The sequence below is a fragment of the Dryobates pubescens genome, chromosome 36 (assembly GCF_014839835.1).
Source record: "Dryobates pubescens isolate bDryPub1 chromosome 36, bDryPub1.pri, whole genome shotgun sequence".
In the NCBI taxonomy this organism is placed as follows: domain Eukaryota; kingdom Metazoa; phylum Chordata; class Aves; order Piciformes; family Picidae; genus Dryobates; species Dryobates pubescens.
In genome coordinates this window covers 5,782,507-5,807,135 of record NC_071647.1, presented here as the reverse complement: position 1 = coordinate 5,807,135, position 24,629 = coordinate 5,782,507, and the positions used below count along the sequence as shown (strand labels likewise).

The following is a 24,629-nucleotide window of genomic DNA, read 5'->3' as shown; positions in this document are numbered from 1 at the left end:
TGGTTCTATTCTGTGATTCTATCTCCTGACAGAAAGGAAGTGCTGGGTGCTCCCCACAGGCAGCTCCTGGACAGGCAGCTCCTGGACAGGCAGCTCCTGGACAGGCAGCTCCTGGACAGGCAGCCAGCCATGGACCAGCAGCCAGCCATGGACCAGCAGCCAGGCTTCAGCTGTTCTCAGGGCTGCTAATGAGCAATTAGTGGAGCCTGGCTGAGACCTTGTTCCCATGGCCCCTGCCCTGCCACCAGCCCAGTCCAAATGAAACCAGTCCAGGGCTGGAATTCAGAGCTGACATCCTCCCCCCACCCCCCTTGCATCCAACCTGGGCAGCCCTCAGAAGAGGCAAAAAGCCTCCAAGGAGCCAATGATGCCACAGCCTGCAGCTCCCAAGCCTCCTGAAGACCCTTCAAGGGTCCTTCACCAAGCAGCACCCCCAAGGGCCAGGCTCCTTCAGTGCCAGGTTTTAAGGGTGGCAGGGAAAACATTTGCTGCTTACTCAGAGCTTACATAACCCTCTGGAGATCTCTGTGCTGAGTGCTGGGTAGGCCCAAGTCAGGAGGATGCCAAAGCTAACCACCTCCCTCCTCTGGCTGAGCTGCCAGAGCTGCAAATCATCACCCTGGCCTCCACCTGACTGCTTGCTTCCCCCCTCCCCCCTCCCAGAAAGCCCTGCCAGGGAGCTGGGACATTCCTGCAGCTGGGGAGCAGCATTCCTGGGATGCTTCTGCCCCAGGGGAGAGGACAGACAGACACTGCAGTCACCAGGAGCTCATCTGCCAGGGCAGCAGGGTCCCAGCAAGCTCTGCTGAGGGGTGCTTTGTACCTTACAGGCTGCTTCCAGGAGGAAATGATGAGTTTGAGAGGAGCCCTGCAGAGAAGGACTTGGGGGAGAAGCTGGACAGGAGCCAGCAATGGGCACTGGCAGCCCAGAAGGCCAAGGGCAGCCCTTGGGCTGCCCTTGGCCTTCTGGGCTGCCAGTGCCCATTGCCAGAGATGGAGAGAGGGGATCCTGCCCCTCTGCTCTGCTCAGACCTCACCTGCACTGCTGTGCCCAGCTATGGGACCCCCAACACAAGAGAGGCCTGGGCCCTGCTGGAGAGGGTCCAGAGGGGGCCACAAAGATGATCAGGGGGCTGGAGAACCTCTGCTATGGGGACAGATGGGGCTGTTCAGCCTGGAGAAGGCTCCAGGGAGACCTCAGAGCTCAGTATCAGGAGGGAGGGACTGTTTAGAATGGCAATGCTTTGAAACTGGAGCAGGGCAGAGTCAGGTTGGGCACCAGGAGGAAGTTCTGCACAGGGAGGCAGGGGAGACCCTGGAACAGGTTGCCCAGGGAGGTAGGGGGTGGAGGCTCCAGCCTTGGAGCCATTCAAGGCCAGGCTTGATGGGCCCCTGGGCAGCCTGCTCCAGCTGGAGCTGCCCCTGCTGAGTGCAGGGGGAGGGGGCTGGACAAGAGGGACCTTGGAGGGTCCCTTCCAGCCCTGTGAGCAGCTCGCTTGAGGAACGCTGGGAAGGAAAACGCAGTGGGAAAATAAGCGAGGCCCAGGAGAGGGTGAAAAAGCCCTTTGAGGAGAGGTGAGGGGAAGACTCACTCTCGCAGTGACCTGTCCAGGTGCTGGCTGGCCGCCGTGCCCAGGTCCGAGTCGCAGGGGAGCGGCTCCTCGGCCCGCTCGGGGCTGCGGGCGCAGGGAGCCGGCAGGAGGCCGTCGGAGCCCAGGCTGGAGGAGAGCTGCGACGAGCTGGTGGTGTTGAGGCTGAGCGAGGACGACGTCAGCTTGGGCTTGCTGCCGGCCTTGCCGATGGGCAGGACCGAGGAGGGCTGAATCTCGATCTCGTCCGAGCCCGAGGACTGCGAGATGGAGCCCAGCGACGCCTTCCGCAGCGGCTCCGGGCCGGGGAGCGGCTCCGGGCCGGCGAGGGGCTCCGGCAGCTCCGAGAAGGGACACAGCCCCGAGAGGGACAGCGGGGTGACAGTCCACTCGTTCAGGACTGCCGACTTGTAGGAGAGCTGGAAGGTGAGGGAGGACAAGCCCTGCAGGTAGCTGAGGAGGACCTCGCACTCCTCGGCGTCCAGCAGCAGGGCGCTGGGCTGGTAGTAGTCGGGCAGGGGAGAGCTGTGGCGCAGCAGCAGCTTCAGGTAGCACTCCAGGAGGCCGTCGTTGAGCGCCAGGCGCAGCCAGGCTCGGCACCGCCCCACGTCCGTGCTGATGAACAGCAGCTGCTCCAGCTCCGACACGATGTTCCTGCCCACCGGGACACAGCACGGCCTCAGCGCCTCCGCTCCCAGCCCCCGGGCTGCAGGGGAGCTGAGGAGCAGCCAGCAGGGCGCTCAGGTGGCCAACAAAGCCCCCGGGACACAGCTGGACCTCAGCAGCTCCTCTCCCAGCCCCCGGGCTGCAGGGGAGCTGAGGAGCAGCCAGCAGGGCGCTCAGGTGGCCAACAAAGCCCCCGGGACACAGCTGGACCTCAGCAGCTCCAATCGAAGCCTCCGGGGCTGCAGGGGAGCTGAGGAGCAGCCAGCAGGGCGCTCAGGTGGCCAACAAAGCCCCCGGGACACAGCACGGCCTCAGCGGCTCCTCTCCAAGCCCCCGGGGCTGCAGGGGAGCTGAGGAGCAGCCAGCAGGGCACTCAGATGGCCAACAAAGCCACCGGGACACAGCTGGACCTCAGCGGCTCCTCTCCCAGCCCCCGGGCTGCAGGGGAGCTGAGGAGCAGCCAGCAGGGCGCTCAGGTGGCCAACAAAGCCCCCGGGACACAGCTGGACCTCAGCAGCTCCTCTCCCAGCCCCCGGGGCTGCAGGGGAGCTGAGGAGCAGCCAGCAGGGCGCTCAGGTGGCCAACAAAGCCCCCGGGACACAGCTGGACCTCAGCAGCTCCTCTCCCAGCCCCCGGGGCTGCAGGAGAGCTGAGGAACAGCCAGCAGGGCACTCAGGTGGCCAACAAAGCCACCGGGACACAGCTGGACCTCAGCAGCTCCAATCGAAGCCTCCGGGGCTGCAGGGGAGCTGAGGAGCAGCCAGCAGGGCACTCAGGTGGCCAACAAAGCCACCATCACCCTGGTCTGGATCAGCAGGAGTAGGGAAAGGATTGTCCCCCTGTAGTGGACCAGCAGGATGCTCAGGGGGCTCAGAAGGCCACCAGCATCCTGGTCTGGGTCAGCAGGAGTATCATAGAATGGTCAGGGTTGGAAGGGAGCTCAAGGCTCAGCCAGCTCCAACCCCCTGCCATGGGCAGGGACACCTCACACCACAGCAGGTTGCTCACAGCCACCTCCAGCCTGGCTGCAAACACCTCCAGGCAGGAGGCTTCCACCACCTCCCTGGACAGCCTGTGCCAGGCTCTCACCACCCTCCTGGGGAACAACTTCCTCACAGCCAATCTGAATCTAGGGAAGGGATTGTCCCTTTGTACTGGACCAGCAGGGTGCTCAGGTGGCCAAGAAGGCCACCAGCATCCTGGCTTGGATCAGGAGTGGTGTGGCCAGCAGGAGCAGGGCAGGGATTGTCCCCCTGTATTGGGCCACACCTTGAATCCTGGGTTCAATTTTGGGCTTCTCTCTGCAAGAAGGACATTGAGGGTCTGGAGCAGGTCCAGAGGAGAGCAATCAAGCTGGGGAAGGGTCTGGAGAGCAGGGCTGGGGAGGAGCAGCTGAGGGAGCTGGGGGTGTTCAGCCTGGAGAAGAGGAGGCTGAGGGAGACCTCATTGCCCTCCACAGCTCCCTGAAAGGAGGCTGGAGCCAGGTGGGGGCTGGGCTCTTCTCCTTAATCTCAGGTGATAGAAGGAGAGGAAATGGCCTGAAATTGTGCCAGGGGAGGCTTAGGTTGGAGAGGAGGAGAAATTTCTTTGCTGCAGGGGTGGTCAGGGACTGGCACAGGCTGCCCAGGGAGGTGGTGGAGGCCCCATGCCTGGAGGTGTTGTGACCATGGCCCTTGGGGCCAGGTTTGGTGGCCATGGTGGGGTTGGGTTGCTGGTTGGTCTTGGAAGGCTTTTCCAACCCAAACACTTCCATGGCTCTAAGATCCCTCACCAGGAACCTCCCAACCTGCTTAGCTATGGGAATTTCAGAGGCTGGGATCATAAAGGCTGTGGAAAACCTCTTTCCTTTATGGACCCTGTGGTTTCCCCTGGAGAAAAAGAGAGCTCCTGGATGCCCCAGGGCTAAATGCACTGCTAGCAACCCCAGGCAGCCCTGGGGTGCCCCTGGGTGCTGCTCCTCTCTCTAGCTTGGAGGCATCTCCCACACACCACTCACCCTGGACTGAGGATGCCATGGGGGGAGCTCCTGCTCTCCCTGCATGTTCCTCTAGCTGACTGCTCCTCAGTGCCAAGTGCATCTCCAAACCTTAGCTTCAAGCTTTAAATCAGCCAAAAACCAGAGAAAAGGCCTGAAGCAACCCCAAAAGATCCCCAACCCTGGGCTGGGCTGAGCCCCTCAAGCAGTCTCAGCCTCCTGGCTAATCATACCCTGGGCTGCAGCCAGAGCAGGGTGGGCAGCAGGGCAGCAGAGGGGATTCTGCCCCTGGGCTCTGCTCAGACCTCATCTCCAATCCTGCCTCCAGTTCTGCTGTCCCCAGCAGCAGAAGGACACAGAGCTGCTGGAGAGAGGCCAGAGCAGGCCACAAAGGTGATCCAAGGGCTGGAGCAGCTCTGCTGTGAGCACAGGCTGAGGGAGCTGGGGCTGTGCAGCCTGGAGAGGAGAAGGCTCCAGGGGGACCTCAGTGCTGCCTTCTAATAGCCAAAGGAAGCAGCAGGAAGGCTGCAGAGGAACTTTTCCTGAGGGTGTCTGGAGCCAGGCCAAGGGGGAATGGTTTGGAGCTGAGGCAGAGCAGGGTCAGCCTGGAGCTGAGGAAGAAGCTCTGCAGTCTGAGGGTGGTGAGACACTGGCACAGGCTGCCCAGGGAGGCTGTGGCTGCCTCCTGCCTGGGGGTGTTCAAGGCCAGGGTGGATGAATCATAGAATCAACCAGGTTGGAAGAGACCTCAGAGCTCATCAAGTCCAAGCTGTCACCCAGCACCTCCTGACAACCAAACCATGGCTCCAAGTGCCACATCCAAGCCCCTCTTGAACACCTCCAGGGATGGGGACTCCACCACCTCCCTGGGCAGCACATCCCAGCAGCCTGAGCAGCTGAGTCTGGTTGATAGGTGGCAGGGAGGGGGTTGGAGTAGATCCCTGAGGTCCCTTCCAATCTGAGCCATTCTGTGCTTCTCTGACTTCAGCCATTCCTGCCCCAAATCCCCCAGTGCCACCAGGCTCCAGAATCCTCCCTGGTGCCAGCTCATGCCACAGAATGGTTGGGGTTGGAAGGACCCTCTGGAGACCATCAAGTCCAACCCCCCACCAGTGCTGCCATGGCTACAAAGCCCAGAGCAAAGGCTTTGTGAGAGAGGTGGTTTCTAATCTGTCACTCCAGAAAGGAAGGGGGGAAAGAAAAACAACCTTCAAAGGGCACAAAAATATCCCCTGCAGCATCTGAGAGAGCTCTTTTCATCTGCTCCTTCATAATTCAGGAGCTGGAGCTGGAAGAGGCTTTCACAGCTACCTCTGTGGGGGCTGCTGCTGCATGTGGGAGGACTCTGAGTGGCTCAGAACAACCCCAGCCCACCACCAAGCTGACCCAGGAGAGGCCTCCTCAGAGGCTGGCTGGGACATGGGGAAATGGAGGCCAACCACCCCCAGCCAGCTCCAGGTCAGAAGAGAGACCACAGCGCTGCACCACCCCTCCCATAACCCACCAGTGGGGTCCCAGCACCCACAAACAGGTAAGGAAGGGCTCAGCCCCAAGCTGGCAGCAGCACTGCACCCCCCAGCTGTGTGGGGACACTGGCTCAGGCCTAGCATGGCACTGTGCCCCCTCCTGCTGAGGGAGGGTCTGGGACACCTCTCCATGGGACACCTCCACATGGCAGAGCTCTCCATGGCCAACCCTTCATGGCAGAGCTCTCCATGGGACACCTCCTCATGGCAGAGCTCTCCATGGGACACCTCCTCATGGCAGAGCTCTCCATGGCCAGCTCCTCATGGCAGAGCTCTCCATGGGACACCTCCTCATGGCCAACCCTTCATGGCAGAGCTCTCCATGGGACACCTCCTCATGGCAGAGCTCTCCATGGGCCAGCTCCTCATGGCAGAGCTCTCCATGGGACACCTCCTCATGGCAGAGCTCTCCATGGCCAGCTCCTCATGGCAGAGCTTTCCATGGGACACCTCCTCATGGCAGAGCTCTCCATGGCCAGCTCCTCATGGCAGAGCTCTCCATGGGACACCTCCTCATGGCAGAGCTCTCCATGGGACACCTCCACATGGCAGAGCTCTCCATGGGACACCTCCACATGGCAGAGCTCTCCATGGGACACCTCCACATGGCAGAGCTCTCCATGGGACACCTCCACATGGCAGAGCTCTCCATGGCCAGCTCCTCATGGCAGAGCTCTCCATGGGACACCTCCTCATGGCAGAGCTCTCCATGGGACACCTCCACATGGCCAACCCTTCATGGCAGAGCTCTCCATGGGACACCTCCTCATGGCAGAGCTCTCCATGGCCAGCTCCTCATGGCAGAGCTCTCCATGGGACACCTCCTCATGGCAGAGCTCTCCATGGGACACCTCCACATGGCAGAGCTCTCCATGGCCAGCTCCTCATGGCAGAGCTCTCCATGGGACACCTCCTCATGGCAGAGCTCTCCATGGGACACCTCCTCAGGGCAGAGCTCTCCATGGGACACCTCCTCATGGCAGAGCTCTCCATGGCCAACCCTTCATGGCAGAGCTCTCCATGGCCAGCTCCTCATGGCAGAGCTCTCCATGGGACACCTCCACATGGCAGAGCTCTCCATGGGACACCTCCTCATGGCAGAGCTCTCCATGGGACACCTCCTCATGGCAGAGCTCTCCATGGCCAGCTCCTCATGGCAGAGCTCTCCATGGGACACCTCCACATGGCAGAGCTCTCCATGGGACACCTCCACATGGCCAACCCTTCATGGCAGAGCTCTCCATGGCCAACCCTTCATGGCAGAGCTCTCCATGGGACACCTCCTCATGGCAGAGCTCTCCATGGCTAACTTTGTGTGGCAGAGCTCTCCATGGCCAACTCTTTGTGGCAGAGCTCTTCATGACCAACACTTTGTGGCAGAGCTCCACATGGCCAACTCTGTGTGGGACAACCCCACATGGCCAACTCTCTGTGGTGTAAGTCTCCAAGGCCAGCTCTGTGTGGGAGGACTCCACTTGGCCAGCTCTGTGTGGGACAATTGCCTGTGGCCAAGTCTCCAAGGGACAATCCCATGTGGCTAACTCCACTTGAGGACAGCCTTACACAGGCTGGCAGATTCCAGTGGTCCTGTGCTGGTCCTCCCTGAAACCTGGCACTCCAGAAAGGATTGGTGCTCCAGGAATGGCCACAAGGGCACACTGCTGGCTTATGGACAACTTGTCCACCAGCACTTCCAAGTCCCTCTCCTTGGAGCTGCTTCCCAGGAGGTCAGCCCTCACCTGGACAGCTGCAGGGGGCTCTTCCTCCCCTGCAGTTGTCCTTAATGAGCTTCATGAGGTTTCCACCTTCTCCCAGTGGTCCTGGGCAATGCCCACCCCCTGTGAGGGCAGATGGGATGGGGCAGGGATGTATCTCCCCATCAAGCCAACCTCCTGCTCGCAGTTCCCTGAAGCTTTTTGCTTCTGGGGGGCGCTCAGGGGAGAAGCCTGAGCTAAGAGCCCCTGGCGGGGTGGCCACTCACCGGTGGGTGATGCTCTTCAGCAGACCCCAGAAGACAGGCTGGGGAAGCGGTCCTCGACCTCCTGCTTTCTTCCCTTTGCCCCCACTCTCTGCCTTGATGTGCTTTGCCTTCAGCCCATGCACAAAGACGGCCTCCAGGGCGCTGCAGAGCGCGTTGGCGTTGCCATCGTCGCTGGTGACGACGGCGTCCGAGGTGGCGTACTGCTTCTGCAGGGCCTTGATGGCACTCACCAGCTGCCTCTTGATCAGCTGCAAGGCAGGAGGCCCAGGCTTGGCTCACAGAGCAGGCAGTGTGAGGGCAGATTGCACAGATTCATGCATTCACACAGTGGGTTGGGTTGGAAGGGATCTTAAAAGCTCATCCAGTTCCAACCCCGCTGCCATGGGCAGGGACACCTCCCCCCAGCCCAGCTTGCTCAGGGCCTCATCCAGCCTGGCCTGGAACATCTCCAGGGAGGGAACATCCCCAACCTCCCTGGGCAACCTGTGCCAGAGTCTCCCCACCCTCCCTCTCAACAATTTCTTCCTCTTCTCCACTCTCAGTCTCCCCTCTCCCAGCTCAAAGCCATTGTTCCTCAGCCTGGCACTCCCAGCCCTTGTCCAAAGTCCCTCCCCAGCTCTCCTGGAGCCCTTCAGATACTGGAAGGCTGCTCTGAGGTGTCCCTGGAGCCTTCTCTTCTCCAGGCTGAACAGCCCCAACTCTCAGCTTGTCCCCAAGGCAGAGGTGCTCCAGCCTCTGATCATCTTCATGGCCTCCTCTGGCTGGGTGAGGCCTTCAGCAAGCTGGGCTGCTGGGAGGTGTCCCTGCCCATGGCAGGGGGGCTGGAACTGGCTGAGCTTTAAGGTCCCTTCCAACCCAAACCATTTGCTGATTCTGTGATCCCAACCCCAGCACAAAGAAGTCCTCCCACATCCCCACCTGGAAGTGGGAGCTGCCCTGGGGAGTACCTGGAGCTGCCTGGGGAGGTTCAGGCTGCCTCACTCACCTGAATGGCTTCCTTGGGGTCATTGCTGTGGCTCGAATGCATCTCAGCTGCTGCCACTCCCCAGGCTGGGCACTGCCTTCACATGTCACCTTGGGGACAAGGAGGAGAGACACATCTGAGCACCCAGGTTTGCTTCACACCCAGCTCAGCTGCCCTGTGCAGGGCACCCAGTGTCACACAGGGGGTGGCTCACGCACCACGGCCTCGTGCCAGCGCTCAGGGCCAGGCTGCTGCTGGGATCAGCCTCCCACCACATCAAACCAGGGGAGCAGGAGAGCTTCAGACGAGGCAGAGCGTGGCCAAGAGGCCACAAGGCAGTAATTAAGCCTTGCAAGAGGGAGTAATTAACTCCTGCAAGCTGCCCACAGGCAGCCCTAGCCCTGGGGGGGACGCCAGGCCTGGCGAGCCAGCAGTGAGTGACCCAGGGGCTGCTCCTCATCACCTGCAAGGCCTGGGCACCAGCAAGGGCATCAAAGCTGGCATTCAGGGGGTAAACCTGAACCATGGCACATCAACCCCGTGGGGATGGCATTAAGGTGGCACAGACCAAGGAGTGGCAGACCCTGGGCAGAGGTGGCAGCAGCAATGCTGCTGCTGAAGCCCAGCAGGAGGGACCCTCTCAGAGGTGCCTGGGCACTGGTGCCATGGCACAGAGCTTGCTGGCAGCACGGGAAGGAAGGATGGAGGCTCTCTGCTAGGCCTCCAGGTGCTTTGTTCAGATGAACACCAGGATCTCCCTGCTCCCTGGGGGCTGCTCTGCTGCAGCTGGCTTTGGTGGAAGAGCAAAATCCTGTGGCCTCCTGCTACTGGAAACCCTTGGCAGAGCCAGCAGCGAGCAGTGGCAGCCTGCCTGAGGTCACCCCCAGCTGCAGGGTGTTTGCAGACCACAAGGGACCTTTGGCTTGTGACTTTTGGCCTCCTTCCCTCTTCTTCAGAGCCATTGGCTCTGCCTGGGGGCTCTGCAGAGCAGGCAGCTGCCAGCGAGACGCTGGTCACAAGGCTGTGTCCCTGCTCCAGCACCACAGCTCCTGGTGGCAGCAAGGGTCCAAGAGCTGCTCCAGCACCAGCTACCACCACAGAGCTTCCTCAGGGTGTGAGAGCTGGGAGGAGGAAGCTTTTTCCCCTGGAGCTGCAAGCACTTGCCATCCAACCAGAAGACAGCCCAGCAGCTGACTGCGGGGTGCAGGGGTGCCCAGGGCAGGCAGTGGGCTCGGCAGGGCAGCCACGCTTCAGACTTGATTTCCAAGCCAACACAACCCCCCCAGGGATGCACCCAGCACACCTTGATGGCCTCCACCTGCCCCTCTCCCTGCACCATGACCTGTCACACCAGGGCAAAAGCATGGTGTGCAGAAGAGCTCCTGCACAGCCATGGCCAGTCCCAGAGGCACTGAGGGTCCAAATCCAGAGCAGCCCAAACCTGGAGCAGGCTGAACACAGAGCAGCCCAAACCTGGAGCAGGCTAAACACAGAGCAGCCCAAACCTGGAGCAGGCTGAACACAGAGCAGTCCAAACCTGGAGCAGGCTGAACACAGAGCAGCCCAAACCTGGAGCAGGCTGAACACAGAGCAGCCCAAACCTGGAGCAGGCTGAACACAGAGCAGCCCAAACCTGGAGCAGGCTGAACACAGAGCAGTCCAAACCTGGAGCAGGCTAAACACAGAGCAGCCCAAACCTGGAGCAGGCTGAACACAGAGCAGCCCAAACCTGGAGCAGGCTGAACACAGAGCAGCCCAAACCTGGAGCAGGCTGAACACAGAGCAGTCCAAACCTGGAGCAGGCTGAACACAGAGCAGCCCAAACCTGGAGCAGGCTAAACACAGAGCAGCCCAAACCTGGAGCAGGCTGAACACAGAGCAGCCCAAACCTGGAGCAGGCTGAACACAGAGCAGCCCAAACCTGGAGCAGGCTAAACACAGAGCAGCCCAAACCTGGAGCAGGCTGAACACAGAGCAGCCCAAACCTGGAGCAGGCTGAACACAGAGCAGCCCAAACCTGGAGCATCACAGCCTGGAGCAGCCTGAATCCAGAGCATCCAGACCCACAGCAGCTTGAATCCAGAGCATCCAGACCCACAGCAGCCTGAATCCAGGTCATCCAGACCCACAGCAGCCTGAATCCAGAGCACCCTAGACCCACAGCAGCCTGAATCCAGAGCATCCTAGACCCACAGCAGCCTGAATCCAGAGCATCCCAGACCCACAGCAGCCTGAATCCAGGCCATCCCAGACCCCCAGCAGCTTGAATCCAGGTCATCCAGACCCACAGCAGCTTGAATCCAGAGCATCCCAGACCCACAGCAGCCTGAATCCAGGCCATCCCAGACCCCCAGCAGCTTGAATCCAGGTCATCCAGACCCCCAGCAGCTTGAATCCAGAGCATCCAGACCCCCAGCAGCCTGAATCCAGGCCATCCCAGACCCCCAGCAGCTTGAATCCAGAGCATCCCAGACCCACAGCAGCCTAATTCTGGAGTATCCTAGATTCAGAGTGGCTTGAAGTTGGAGCATCCCAGAACCACAACAGCTTGAATCTGGACCAGCCTGAATCCTAAGGGTCCCAGACCTACAGCAGCCTGAATCCTGAGGATCCCAGACCTACAGCAGCCTGAATCCTGAGGGTCCCAGGCCCACAGCATCCCATGTACCTACTGCAGCAGCCAGTCCTGCTGGGAGCAGCAGGTCATAAGCTGTCTGGGAGCTCCTGGATGGATCCTCAGCATGTCCAGAGGTCAGACAACCCCAGAGAAAATGAAACTGCTCTCACCATGACTTGTCATGATATTTCCTCTCCTTGGGTTGCAACATCCACAGGGGCAGCACAGTGATCACAGCAATGTCCAGGGGCTCAAGGTGCTGCTGGAGGGCTTGTGGGGAGCAAGGGGATACCCAGGGGACAGCAGCAGGTGGTGAGGACCTCAGAGAGCCACCCCCACCGCTGCCCTCCTCAGGGCTGGGCAGCCTCTGCCCCCTTCCCCACCACCCTGTGAACAGGTGGGGAACAGGGACCCTGCCAGGACAAATCCAAGGTGCAAGAGCCGAGGGTGGGAGATGCTGTGGGCACAGCTGGCACTTCTCATGCCCAGAGGGGTATCAGCTCCAGCACTGCCCTCACTGTCTGTGCCCAGCACTGGCCACCCTGGTGTCCCCAGATGGTCAGAGGGTGACAGAGGTGTTTTTGTTATGACCTCATCCAAATGTTACTGAGGTGCTGCTGCCCCCAGGGAAGCTCCTCTGCCAGCACCACCTCTCCTGGAGCAAGAGCTGAGATGCAGAGGAGGACAAACTACTGCCTTCACCACAGGACTCTCCCACCACGACCAGTCCAACCAGTTTGTTCCAGTGCTGTGAATCCCCATGGCCTTGCTTCTGTTGGGACATCACCTGCCTGACTAATGAGTGCAAGGAACCAGCTCCCAGGCAGACTTCACCTGACACAAGTCCTGGCTGAGAGGTGGAAATGGGAGCTGGTGCCTGGCTGCCCGGCTTGGGAAGGAACCAGAGGGCTCCAGGGGGCTTCCAGGCAGACCCTGGGAAGCCACAGATCTTCCCTGGGATCCTGAGAGGCTCACAGAATGCATCACGCAGGAAGGGACCCTCCAAGGTCATCTTCTCCGACCCCCCTGCAGTCAGCAGGGACAACTCCACCTACAGCAGGTTGCTCACAGCCACATCCACTCTGATCTTGAATGTCTCCAGGGGGCCCTCAACCACATCTCTGGGTGACCTGTTCCAGTGTCTCCCCAGCCTCACTGTGCAGCACTTCCTCCTGATGGCCAACCTAAACCTCCCCTGCCCCAGTTTCAACCCACTGCCTCTTGTCCTGTCCCCACAGCCCCTTCTGAACAGTCCCTCCCCAGCCTGCCTGTAGCTCCCCTTCAGCTGTTGAAATGCAGCTCTAAGATCTCCCTGGAGCCTTCTCTTCTGCAGGCTGAACAGCCCCAACCCCTTCAGCCTTTCCTCACAGGAGAGGTTCTCCAGCCCTCTGATTTTCTTGGTGGCCTCCTCTGGATCCTCTCCAACAGTTCCAAGTCCTTCCTGTGTGTGGAGGACTCCACAGCTGGACACAGCAGTGCAGGTGAGGTCTCCCCAGAGCAGAGCAGAGCAGAGCAGAGCAGAGCAGAGCAGAGCAGCAGAATCCCCTCTCTCCATCTGCTGGCCAGGCTGCCTCGGAGGCAGCCCAGGATTTGTTTTGCTTTCTGAGCTGCCAGCACCCACCGCTGGCTCACCGGAGCCCAGGTGAGCTCAAGCACAGAGAGAAGCACCTCTGCAGTCGACAAACCCCCCCACAGCCCTCCCCAGCCGTCCCCACCCCGAGGCAGAGCCCAACCAGCTGGAGTGAGAGGAAGAAAACACCACAAGTGAGCCACAGCCGGGCGGGCAGCCAGCCCCGGCCGGACCTACCCGGGCAGCGCCGCGGAGCTGTCTGCTCACCGAGCTCCTCAGGAGGGCTTCGTGGGGAGTCCAGCCTGGAGCCAGGAGAGAGGCAGAGCCCCCGCGCCGGCGCTGGGCTCCCTGCTCTCCCCACAGCAGGTTATAAATAACCAGCAGGTCACAGCTTGTGCTCCGCCGACGGAAAACAACAGCCCCGGCCCCGCCGCCGGCGTGAGTCAGGGCCCGGCCGCAGAGCCACTCAGCTGCCGAGCACGAGTGCTGCCTGTCACCCTCTGCCGTGTGCTGTCCCTCTGCCCTGTGCTGTCCCTCTGCCGTGTGCTGTCCCTCTGCCCCGTGCTGTCACCCTCTGCCGTGTGCTGTCCCTCTGCCCTGTGCTGTCCCTCTGCCGTGTGCTGTCCCTCTGCCGTGTGCTGTCCCTCTGCCCTGTGCTGTCCCTCTGCCCTGCGCTGTCCCTCTGCCCTGTGCTGTCACCCTCTGCCGTGTGCTGTCCCTCTGCCCTGTGCTGTCCCTCTGCCGTGTGCTGTCCCTCTGCCGTGTGCTGTCCCTCTGCCCTGTGCTGTCCCTCTGCCCTGTGCTGTCCCTCTGCCCTGCGCTGTCCCTCTGCCCTGTGCTGTCCCTCTGCCCCGCGCTGCCACCCTCTGCCCCGCGCTGCCACCCTCTGCCCTGTGCTGTCCCTCTGCCCTGTGCTGTCCCTCAGCCCTGTGCTGTCCCTCTGCCCTGTGCTGTCCCTCTGCCCCGCGCTGTCCCCCTCTGCCCCGCGCTGCCCCCCTCTGCCCTGTGCTGTCCCTCTGCCCTGTGCTGTCCCTCTGCCCCGCGCTGTCACCCTCTGCCCTGTGCTGTCCCTCTGCCCCGCGCTGCCACCCTCTGCCCTGTGCTGTCCCTCTGCCCTGTGCTGTCCCTCTGCCCTGTGCTGTCCCTCAGCCCTGTGCTGTCCCTCTGCCCTGTGCTGTCCCTCTGCCCTGTGCTGTCCCTCTGCCCCGCGCTGTCACCCTCTGCCCTGTGCTGTCCCTCTGCCCCGCGCTGTCACCCTCTGCCCTGCGCTGTCCCTCTGCCCTGTGCTGTCCCTCTGCCCCGCGCTGTCACCCTCTGCCCTGTGCTGTCCCTCTGCCCTGCGCTGTCCCTCTGCCCTGTGCTGTCACCCTCTGCCGTGTGCTGTCCCTCTGCCGTGTGCTGTCCCTCTGCCCTGCGCTGTCCCTCTGCCCTGTGCTGTCACCCTCTGCCGTGTGCTGTCCCTCTGCCCTGTGCTGTCCCTCTGCCCTGCGCTGTCCCTCTGCCCTGTGCTGTCACCCTCTGCCCTGCGCTGTCCCTCTGCCGTGTGCTGTCCCTCTGCCCTGCGCTGTCCCTCTGCCCTGTGCTGTCACCCTCTGCCGTGTGCTGTCCCTCTGCCGTGTGCTGTCCCTCTGCCCCGCGCTGTCACCCTCTGCCCTGCGCTGTCCCTCTGCCCTGTGCTGTCCCTCTGCCCTGTGCTGTCACCCTCTGCCGTGTGCTGTCCCTCTGCCCTGTGCTGTCCCTCTGCCCTGCGCTGTCCCTCTGCCCTGCGCTGTCCCTCTGCCGTGTGCTGTCCCTCTGCCCTGCGCTGTCCCTCTGCCCTGTGCTGTCACCCTCTGCCGTGTGCTGTCCCTCTGCCGTGTGCTGTCCCTCTGCCCCGCGCTGTCACCCTCTGCCCTGTGCTGTCCCTCTGCCCTGTGCTGTCCCTCTGCCCCGCGCTGTCACCCTCTGCCCCGTGCTGTCCCTCTGCCCCGTGCTGTCCCTCTGCCCCGTGCTGTCCCTCTGCCCTGCGCTGTCCCTCTGCCCCGTGCTGTCCCTCTGCCCTGCGCTGTCCCTCTGCCCCGCGCTGTCCCTCTGCCCTGTGCTGTCCCTCTGCCCTGTGCTGTCCCTCTGCCCCGTGCTGTCCCTCTGCCCTGTGCTGTCCCTCTGCCCCGTGCTGTCCCTCTGCCCTGCGCTGTCCCTCTGCCCTGCGCTGTCCCTCTGCCCCGCGCTGTCCCTCTGCCCCGCGCTGTCCCCCTCTGCCCTGTGCTGTCCCTCTGCCCCGCGCTGTCCCTCTGCCCCGTGCTGTCCCTCTGCCCCGCGCTGCCCCCCTCTGCCCCGCGCTGCCATCCTCTGCCCCGCTCTGCCCCCCTCTGCCCCGCGCTGTCATCCTCTGCCCCGGGGCCAGCAGACCCTGCAGGAGACCCTGGGCCCGAGGGAACAACCCTCTCCTCCTACACACTGCAGGACACTGCCCAGAGAGGCTGTGGAGCTTCCTTCTCTGGATGTGTTCCTGTGTGACCTGCCCTGGACTCGGATATCTCCAGAGGTCCCTTCCAGCCCCTACCACGCTGGCATTCTGTGATTCCACACAGCTTCTGGCCTGCCCCCAGCACACCCAACCCTGCTTCAAACAGCCTGACCCCACGTGGAGGCAGCTGGGGAGTGAGAAAAGCAGCTGGCACGGGCAGGGGGGTGGCTCGTTGGAGGTTAACCCCCCTCAGGCATGGTTCAGCAAGGGTTTGGGCAAGGCCAGAGCCTAACCCCAGCCAGCAGCAAGACCCTCATGGTCCAACTGCAGCTCCTTCCTAGTGCCCAGCCTGGTGCCAGCCAGCACCACAACTCCCACTACAAGAAGAGCAGCTGGCACGGGCAGGGGGTAGCTCATTAGAGGTTAACCCCCCTCAGAAATGCTTCAGCAAGGGTTTGGGCAAGGCCAGAGCCCAACCCCAGCCAGCAGCAGGACCCTCATGGCCCAACTTCAGCTCCTTCCTAGCGCCCAGCCCGGTGCCAGCCAGCACCACAACTCCCACTACACCACACAGGCATCCCACAAGGGATGGGGACCCCCACACCACCCTCCTGGCCCTGGATGCGTCCTGCTGGCAGCTGACAAACCTGCTGGGGGACGGAGAAGAGCTGCTGGCGGTGACCCCCTCCAACGTCTGCCCTGGCAGCAGGGCGCGGGGCACGGCGGGGAGGGCAGAGCAGGCACTGAGCTCCCAGCGTGGCCCTCGCTGGCACAGCCGTGTTTGCCAACCACTCCAAGCTGGGAAGTCCTTCCAGCCTGCTGCCTACTCCAGTCCCGGGCGGCAGCGCGCCGGAGCCGCGGGGGAAGCCGGGGTTGGTTCTGCCCGGCGCCGCAGCGGGCACGGCCGAGGTGCCAGGGTGAGGCAGGTTGTGAAAGCCTCAGCACCCCGAGGCAGGACCTTGCTGTGTTTACATTCCCAGTTTTGGTGCCACTTCAGATTCCCAGCGCTGGAGCTTCCTGCTCGATGCGGTGGGCACCAGGCGGGGCGGGCGGCTCGGCTTCCTTGACGGGGGGGGAGCTGGGACTTGCTGGAAGGGAGGCAGCAAGAAAGCAGCTCTTTAAACTCTCCATTTCCTGCTGGACACAAGAACTACCCAGAGCCTGCTGGCAGCCCCTGGTTTCAAGTGAGAAAATGGCATTTATGGGGAAGGTAACACCCCACAAATCACAGAGAGCCGTCAGGATCCCACTCAAGCTGGGATCCCTGCCCGGGTCCGGCCTCTGCAGCTGCTGTGAGGTCTACAGGGATGAACCTGGCCAAGAGGTTTGGCTGCCACAGAATCATGGAATGGTTTGGGTGGGAAGGGACCTTTCAAGATCAGACAGTTCCAACTCCCTGCCATGGGCAGGGACACCTCCCACCAGCCCAGCTTGCTCAAGGCCTCATCCAGCCTGGCCTGGAACACCTCCAGGGAGGGGGCATCCACAGCCTCCCTGGGCAACCTGTGCCAGGGTCTCCTCTCCCTCACTGTGGAGTGTCACTGCTGGATGGAGCAGATGGAGGACCAGTGACTCCCCCAGGGATCCCCTGGAATGCGACCTATATGTGAGGGGTGGCACAGGTGCCCCATGCCATGGTGCCACTCATGGGGAGGCTTAGCACAAGGCCAAGGCCACTGACTGCCCACAGGTGGGGTCTGGCATGGGTCACCACGGGGCCAGGCTCAGGGCTGTGGGGTGTGGGTGGGAATGGATGGGTCCCTGCCCCTTCTGCCTGCCAGGGTGGTGCAGGCAGAGGGGCCTGGGCATGGGGTGCACAGCACACAACCCTTTGCTTGCACCACCCTGCACCCCCTGTCTGCACCACATTACAGTGCACCTCCACACCTCAGCCATCCTGCACCCCCTATCTGCACCCCACGACCCTGCACCCCTAGACCACATCACCCTGTACCCCCTGTCTGCACCCCCAGACGCAAATCACCCTGCAGCCCCCACCTGTACGCCATTATCCTGCATCCCATGAACCAGCCTCCCTCTGCACCTCTTCTGCCGCCCATCCCCCTGTCACTCCCCGCACCCTTCCCTCCCCCTGTCCCCCTCTCTCCCCCTCCCCCGCCGCTCACCGGCTCCGCGCCTCCGCCGGAGGGAGGAGGAACCCGGAAGTGCCGGCCCAGCAGGGAGGGCGCACGCCCCGCCCCGCCTGACGTCAGCACGTAAAGGGGCGGAGCGAGGGGGTCCGAGCACGCCCACCGCCGGGCGAGCGAATGCGGGGCGCGGGGGCGCGCATCACGCAGGGACACACGGGACAGACACACACGGGGGCACACGGACGGACAGAGATGCAGGCGGACAGGCAGACGTGCAGGCACACGGACAGAGATGCAGGCACACGGACAGACGGACGTGCAAGGCACACGGACAGAGATGCAGGCACACGGACAGACGGACGTGCAGGCACACGGACAGACGGACGTGCAGGCACACGGACAGAGATGCAGGCACACGGACAGACGGACAGGCAGACGTGCAGGCACACGGACAGAGATGCAGGCACACGGACAGACGGACGTGCAGGCACATGGACAGAGATGCAGGCACACGGACAGACGGACGTGCAGGCACACGGACAGAGATGCAGGCACACGGACAGGCAGACGTGCAGGCACACGGACAGAGATGCAGGCACACGGACAGACGGACGTGCAGGCACACGGACAGAGATGCAGGCACACGGACAGACGGACGTGCAGGCACACGGACAGAGATGCAGGCACACGGACAGACGGACGTGCAGGCACACGGACAGCCGGACAGGCAGACGTGCAGGCACACGGACAGACAGAGATGCGGGCACACGGACAGCCGGACAGCCAGACGTGCAGGCACACGGACATACGGACGTGCAGGCACATGGACAGAGATGCAGGCGGACGGACAGCCGGACAGGCAGACGTGCAGGCACACGGACAGACAGAGATGCGGACACACGGACAGCCGGACAGGCAGACGTGCAGGCACAGGGACAGACAGAGATGAGGGCACACGGAGAGCCGGACAGGCAGACGTGCAGGCACACGGACAGACGGACGTGCAGGCACACGGACAGAGATGCGGACACACGGACAGCCGGACAGGCAGACGTGCAGGCACACGGACAGACAGAGATGCGGACACACGGACAGCCGGACAGGCAGACGTGCAGGCACAGGGACAGACAGAGATGAGGGCACACGGAGAGCCGGACAGGCAGACGTGCAGGCACACGGACAGACGGACGTGCAGGCACACGGACAGAGATGCGGACACACGGACAGCCGGACAGGCAGACGTGCAGGCACACGGACAGACAGAGATGCGGACACACGGACAGCCGGACAGGCAGGCACACGGACACGCAAGCCCGGACACGAGGGCACAGCGGTGGGCGCGGGAACACCTCCCCCAGCTGTCCCTACGCACACACGGGCACAGCGCTGCCCGCAGGCACGCAGGGGCGCACACACGGGCACACCCCCCCCGTGCACATACGTGTACACACGCACGCAGACCCCTGCACACAGACATGCGGGCAGGCAAGTATGGACATGTGTGCACACATGCACGGCCCAGCACACACATACATGTTCACATACATGCAGACACATGTACCCACCCGTGCATGTAGACACACGTCTATGTGCACATGCATAAATGCACAGCCCAGCACACACATGCACACACGTGTGAACAGCCCAGCACACACACACGGAGCCCAGCACACACATGGACAACATAGCACACATGTGAACAGCCCAGAACACACAGCCCAGCACACACATGTACAACATAGCACACGTGTGTACAGCTCAGCACACACATGCACAGCCCACCACACACATGTACAGCATAGCACACGTGTACAGCCCAGCACATGTATGTACAGCCCAGCACTCACATGTACAACATAGCACACGTGTACAGCCCAGCACACACATGCACAGCCCACCACACACATGTACAGCATAGCACACACGTGTACAGCCCAGCACACACGTGTACAGCTCAGCACACACATGTACAGCATAGCACACACATGTACAGCCCAGCACACACATGTACAGCTCAGCACACATGTGTACAGCCCAGCACACACATGTACAGCCCAGCACACACATGCACAGCCCACCACACACATGTACAGCCCAGCACACACATGTACAGCTCAGCACACATGTGTACAGCCCAGCACAAGCATGTACAGCCCAGCACACACATGCACAGCCCAGCACACACGTGTACAGCTCAGCACACATGTGTACAGCTCAGCACACACATGTACAGCCCAGCACACACATGCACAGCCCACCACACACATGTACAGCTCAGCACACATGTGTACAGCCCAGCACAAGCATGTACAGCCCAGCACACACATGCACAGCTCAGCACACATGTGTACAGCCCAGCACAAGCATGTACAGCTCAGCACACATGTGTACAGCCCAGCACAAGCATGTACAGCCCAGCACACACATGCACAGCCCAGCACACACATGTACAGCTCAGCACACACATGTACAGCTCAGCACACATGTGTACAGCCCAGCACAAGCATGTACAGCTCAGCACACACATGTACAGCTCAGCACACCCGTGTACAGCCCAGCACAAGCATGTACAGCCCAGCACACTCACGCACACCTCCCCACAGTGACAGGACACGCTGGGTGCCAACCTCCCCAGTTTAATGGCAGTGTTGAGACCCCTTCCCCACCACTACACCTCCGTGACCTGCCCTGGGAAGCACTGCAGCCCTCTCGGGCCCTGGGCACCCCCCAGGCCTGTGTCCACCCCCGGGGATGTCCCCTCCCTGCAGCCCCATGTCCCACACATGCAGGACAGTGCACAGCTGCAGCTCTTGCACCCTGCATGCTGCCCCCAGCCAGGCCTGCTGCTGCCACTGCCCCCTCAGTGCCCCACAGCCCTCCCGTTCCACCCATTCACACCTCACCGGGATGAGCTCTGGGGGACCCCCAGCACGGGGCTGCCCCCAGCGCCCTCCTCCGGGCAGCCAGACCCCGGTGCCAGCTGCTGGGGTGTGCTGGAGACGTGGGGCAGAGCTCCTGGCACTCCGGGTGGGGGAACTTCCTGACCCCCACGGCTCTTCCAGCAGGGAAATCTGCAAGGGAATGGCACCCAGGGAGTAACAGAGGGGAAATGGCACCCAGGAAATGGCACCTGGGAAATAACAGAGGAGAAATAGAACTCAGGAAATGGCACCCAGGGAGTAACAGAGGGGAAATGGCAGAGGGGAAATGGCACCCAGGGAATAACAGAGGGGAAATGGCAGAGGGGAAATGGCACCCAGGGAATAACAGAGGGGAAATGGCAGAGGGGAAATGGCACCCAGGGAATAACAGAGGGGAAATGGCAGAGGGGAAATGGCACCCAGGGAATAACAGAGGGGAAATGGCAGAGGGGAAATTGCGCCCAGCGAGTAACAGAGGGGAAATGGCACCCAGGAAATGGCACCCAGGGAATAACAGAGGGGAAATGGCACCCAGGGAGTAACAGAGGGGAAATGGCACCCAGGAAATGGCACCCAGGGAATAACAGAGGGGAAATGGCACCCAGGGAGTAACAGAGGGGAAATGGCACCCAGGAAATGGCACCTGGGAAATAACAGAGGAGAAACAGAACCCAGGAAATGGCACCCAGGGAATAACAGAGGGGAAACAGGGAATAGCACCCAAGGAAAAGGCAGCCAAGGCAGTGGCACCCAAGGTACTGGCACCTGAGGCAGTGCCAGCTGAGGAAGTGGCACCCGAGGCAGTGGCAGCTGAGGCAGTGCAGGCAGCAGAGCCTCGGCAGGGCCAGGGGAGCGGCAGGGCCTCGGCAGGGCCAGGGGAGCAGCAGAGCCTCGGCAGGGCCAGGGGAGCAGCAGAGCCTCGGCAGGGCCAGGGGAGCAGCAGGGCCGGGAAGCCCCCGGGGCCCCTCCCATCCACTCACTGTCTTTGGGGCCTGCTGAAGATCTCCTCGTCAGAGCTGTCCAGGCAGAGCTGGGCCATGGCTCTCTCCTGCTGGGGGTCCAGGGGCTCAAAGAGGTCCTGGAGCCACTGTGGTTGGGTTTGGGTGGGATTCCACACCGGGGAGTCCTGGGAAGTGCCAGGAAAGGGCAGGATTTGGAGCCGGTGGGGCAGGCAGAGGGGAGGCCTGGCAAGAGCTCCCTGCCCTCACCTCTCCATCCCCATCCTTGCTCTTGCTCCATCCCCGTGGCAGGAGCCGTCGGAAGAACCTGGAATAAAGCAAGGAGAAGCAGGATCTGAGTGGAGGCCGCTGGGGGTGGTGGTCACCAGTGCCATTCCCTGCTGGCTCCAGTGGGATTGAGTGCCTGGGCTGAGCAAGTTAAAGCCAGGGGGGGAAAGGCTTTTGGGTTTTTGTCACCCCAGAATTCACCTTCCCCAGTCCCTAAGCAGCAGGCTCGGCCAGGGAGGGCTGAAGTGGCTGCGACCACCCTGCTGGGGCTGAAGGCTCCACCTGAGGAAGATGAGGAGCCCCAGAGGGAAGGGATGGTGCTGGCTGATGTGGCTGGGGATGAGTCCTGGCATAGCAGGGGTGTGAAAGGCACCCGGAGGGGACAGGACTGAGCTCTTCAACAGCCTCTCCAGGGAGAAACTGGGCAGAGATGGCCCCAGGGAAGAGCTTTACTGGGAAGCAGAGCAGAGGGGGCAGGTTTGCTCAGAGCTGGGCATCATGGCCACAGGGCCATGGGACCATGCAGGAGCCCAGGGCCACCACATCCACCCTGTCTGGTGTGGAGAGAGGCTGGCTGGGAGCTCACAGCCCTGGGGATCACTCCTGCTTTGGGACCCCCAGTCTGGGGCTCCTACAGAAGCTGTGTGTTTGAAAGCCAGACTGGGGAGGGAGTCCTCAGCAGGCAGTGTCCACCTGGCTGGGGGTGGGCTTGGAGATTTGTGCCCAGCAGGACAAAGGAGGGGATTCTGCCCCTCTGCTCTGCTCAGCCCCCACCTGCAGCACTGCCTCCAGCTCTGGGGCCCCCAGCACAAGGACATGGACCTGCTGGAGAGGCTCCAGAGGAGGCCATGAAGATGATCAGAGGGCTGCAGAACCTTCATGGGGACAGGCTGGGAGAGTTGGGGCTGTTCAGCCTGGAGAAGAGAAGGCTCCAGGGAGACCTCAGAGCAGCCTTCCAGTACCTGAAGGGCTCCAGGAGAGCTGGGGAGGAACTTCTGCAAGGCCTGGGAGTGCCAGGCTGAGGAACAATGGCTTTGAGCTGGGAGAGGAGAGACTGAGAGTGGAGATGAGGAAGAAATTGTTGAGAGTGAGGCTGGGGAGAGACTGGCACAGGTTGCCCAGGGAGGCTGTGGATGTCCCCTCTCTGGAGGTGTTGAAGGCTGGATGAGGTCTGGGCTGGGGGGAGGTGTCCCTGCCCATGGCAGGGGCTTGGAACTGGACGGTCTTTAAGGTCCCTTCCCCACCCCTTTCAGGTCTCTTCCCTATCCCTTTAAGGTCCCTTCCAACCCAACTCATTCCATGACTGGGAGCTGCTCAGGGTCTGGGGGCTGTTGATGGCACAGCAGAGGCATGGCACAGGTGTCCTTACCCCCTCTGGTGTGATTTCCTGCTGCTCTGGGGGTGGGAAGCAGCTGCACGTTTTCGGGAGTGAACCTGGAGATGGACAGAGAGAGGGAGAGAGAGGGAGGGAGCCTCATCACATCAGCATTTTCTCACCATCCTCTGTAAAATGAGGCCAGAAGGGTTCTTCCTCCAGCCCAGCCCATCAGCCCCTGCCAGCAGCCATCCTCCCATCCCAGCCCCTCTCTTTTCCCTGCCTCTGCAATGCTCTGAGCTGCCAGAGCTCTCCTCATCAGCACAGCAGTGCTTGTGGCTGTCTCTCATCTGCACAGAGCCTTTCAGGGTGCTCCCCTCCCATCCAACCCTGCTCTGAAACATCAAGGCAGGCTTTCAGAGAAAGAGAAGCTCCTTTTCCTGAGCAGAAGGGCCCCTGAAGGAGGCTGAAACCCTGTGGGCAGGCTGGGTCCTCTCCCCTGGCACTGCCCTGACCTATGTGGAGTTGTGGAACCTTGCAGAAGGGCTTGAATGTGGCAAGTGGGAAGGTCACAGGGGAATGGCTGTGTGGCAGGAGAGCAGCACAGGGGCAGGAGAAGAGCTGAGTGGTGACTCTGCAGGGCTGGGGATGGTTGGCTAAGCTCCAGGGTTGGAAAAACATCTCCTGTACTACCCATGGGCATCTGCAGTGGCACCCTGGCACCTAGAAATAGTGGGGTCAGCAGGACCAGGGCAGGGTTCACCCCCTTGTGCTGGGCACTAGGTTCAGTTTTGGGCTCCTTACTCCAAGAAGGACATTGAGAGGCTGAAGCAGGTCCAGAGAAAGGCAACCAAACTGGGGAAGGGTCTGGAGAGCAGGGCTGGGGAGGAGCAGCTGAGGGAGCTGGGGGTGTTCAGTCTGGAGAGAAGAAAGCTGAGGGAGACCTCCTGGCTCTCTGCAGCTCCCTGAGAGGAGGCTGGAGGAGGTGGGGATTGGGCTCTTCTTCCAAGGAACAAGCAACAAGCCAAGAGGAAACAGCCTCAAGTTCCTGCAGGTGAGGTTCAGGTTGGCCATGAGGAACAATTTCTTCCCCAGAAGGGTTGCCAAGGCCTGGCCCAGGCTGCCCAGGGCAGTGGTGGAGTCCCCATGCCTGGAGGGGTTTCAAAGCCCTGGAGATGTGGTGCTGAGGGCCATGGTTTGGTGGTGCCCTGGCAGTGCTGGGCTCAGGGCTGGACAGGATGATCTGAAAGGACTCTCTGGCTCTCCTAAGCTGTGCAGGGCTGCCCCTCCTCGCCCTGGTGCACTCCAGCTACCAGGCCTGACTGCCAGCTCTCTGCCCATCGGCTCACCTCGGCCAGACAGATCACCAGGAGGTTAATCATGAGGACAGCAAACACTGCCAGACCCAACAGGAGACTGTCACTGAAGGTGTTCTTTGCTTTCTCCTGGGAGAAAAGGCAAGTCAGGAGGGGAGGGAGGGAGGGTTGCTCTTTCCATCCCCTGCTGCCCAGCAGGACAGCAGCTCCCCCCCGCCGTGTGCTCCCTGCTCACCTCCTCGGCCAGGCCTACGGAAACATTCCCTTGCAGACCACACTGGCCCAGCTGCACAGAGGCTGCCTGCTCAGCCTGCCTCTGGCTGAGCAGCTTGATGAGCAGCCCTGTCCTGAGCAGCAGCTTGGCACAGGCTGGCTGGAGCTGGGGCAGGCTGCAGCGGCCCAGCAGGGCCCGTGCCAGGGCTCGCTC

The 24,629-nt window shown here is 61.9% G+C and overlaps 2 protein-coding genes across 2 annotated transcripts in view; one reads left to right on the top strand and one right to left on the bottom strand.

Annotated features, from left to right (window-relative positions):
• The window catches only part of PLEKHM1 (pleckstrin homology and RUN domain containing M1), a 35,237-nt gene extending 19,079 nt beyond the window's left edge, over positions 1–16,158 (bottom strand). The window contains exons 1-4 of the mRNA XM_054176626.1: positions 15,982–16,158; positions 8,723–8,811; positions 7,738–7,985; positions 1,593–2,243 (exon numbers count right to left, since the gene is read on the bottom strand). Of these exons, the coding sequence (XP_054032601.1) occupies positions 1,593–2,243; positions 7,738–7,985; positions 8,723–8,764 (941 nt within the window). The 5' untranslated portion in view covers positions 8,765–8,811; positions 15,982–16,158. The remainder of the gene's footprint in view (positions 1–1,592; positions 2,244–7,737; positions 7,986–8,722; positions 8,812–15,981) is intronic.
• A 2,399-nt stretch (positions 16,159–18,557) lies between these two features.
• Positions 18,558–19,001, top strand: LOC128898947 (putative uncharacterized protein FLJ46204). Its single transcript, XM_054176625.1, has one exon. It carries the CDS (start codon positions 18,558–18,560, stop codon positions 18,999–19,001), a length of 444 nt encoding a protein of 147 aa, XP_054032600.1.
• Positions 19,002–24,629: the final 5,628 nt, after the last annotated feature.

Bases quoted from the DNA above. Each gene is read 5' to 3' on its own strand.
- LOC128898947 (XM_054176625.1), top strand. From the start codon at position 18,558: ATGAGGGCACACGGAGAGCCGGACAGGCAGACGTGCAGGCACACGGAC.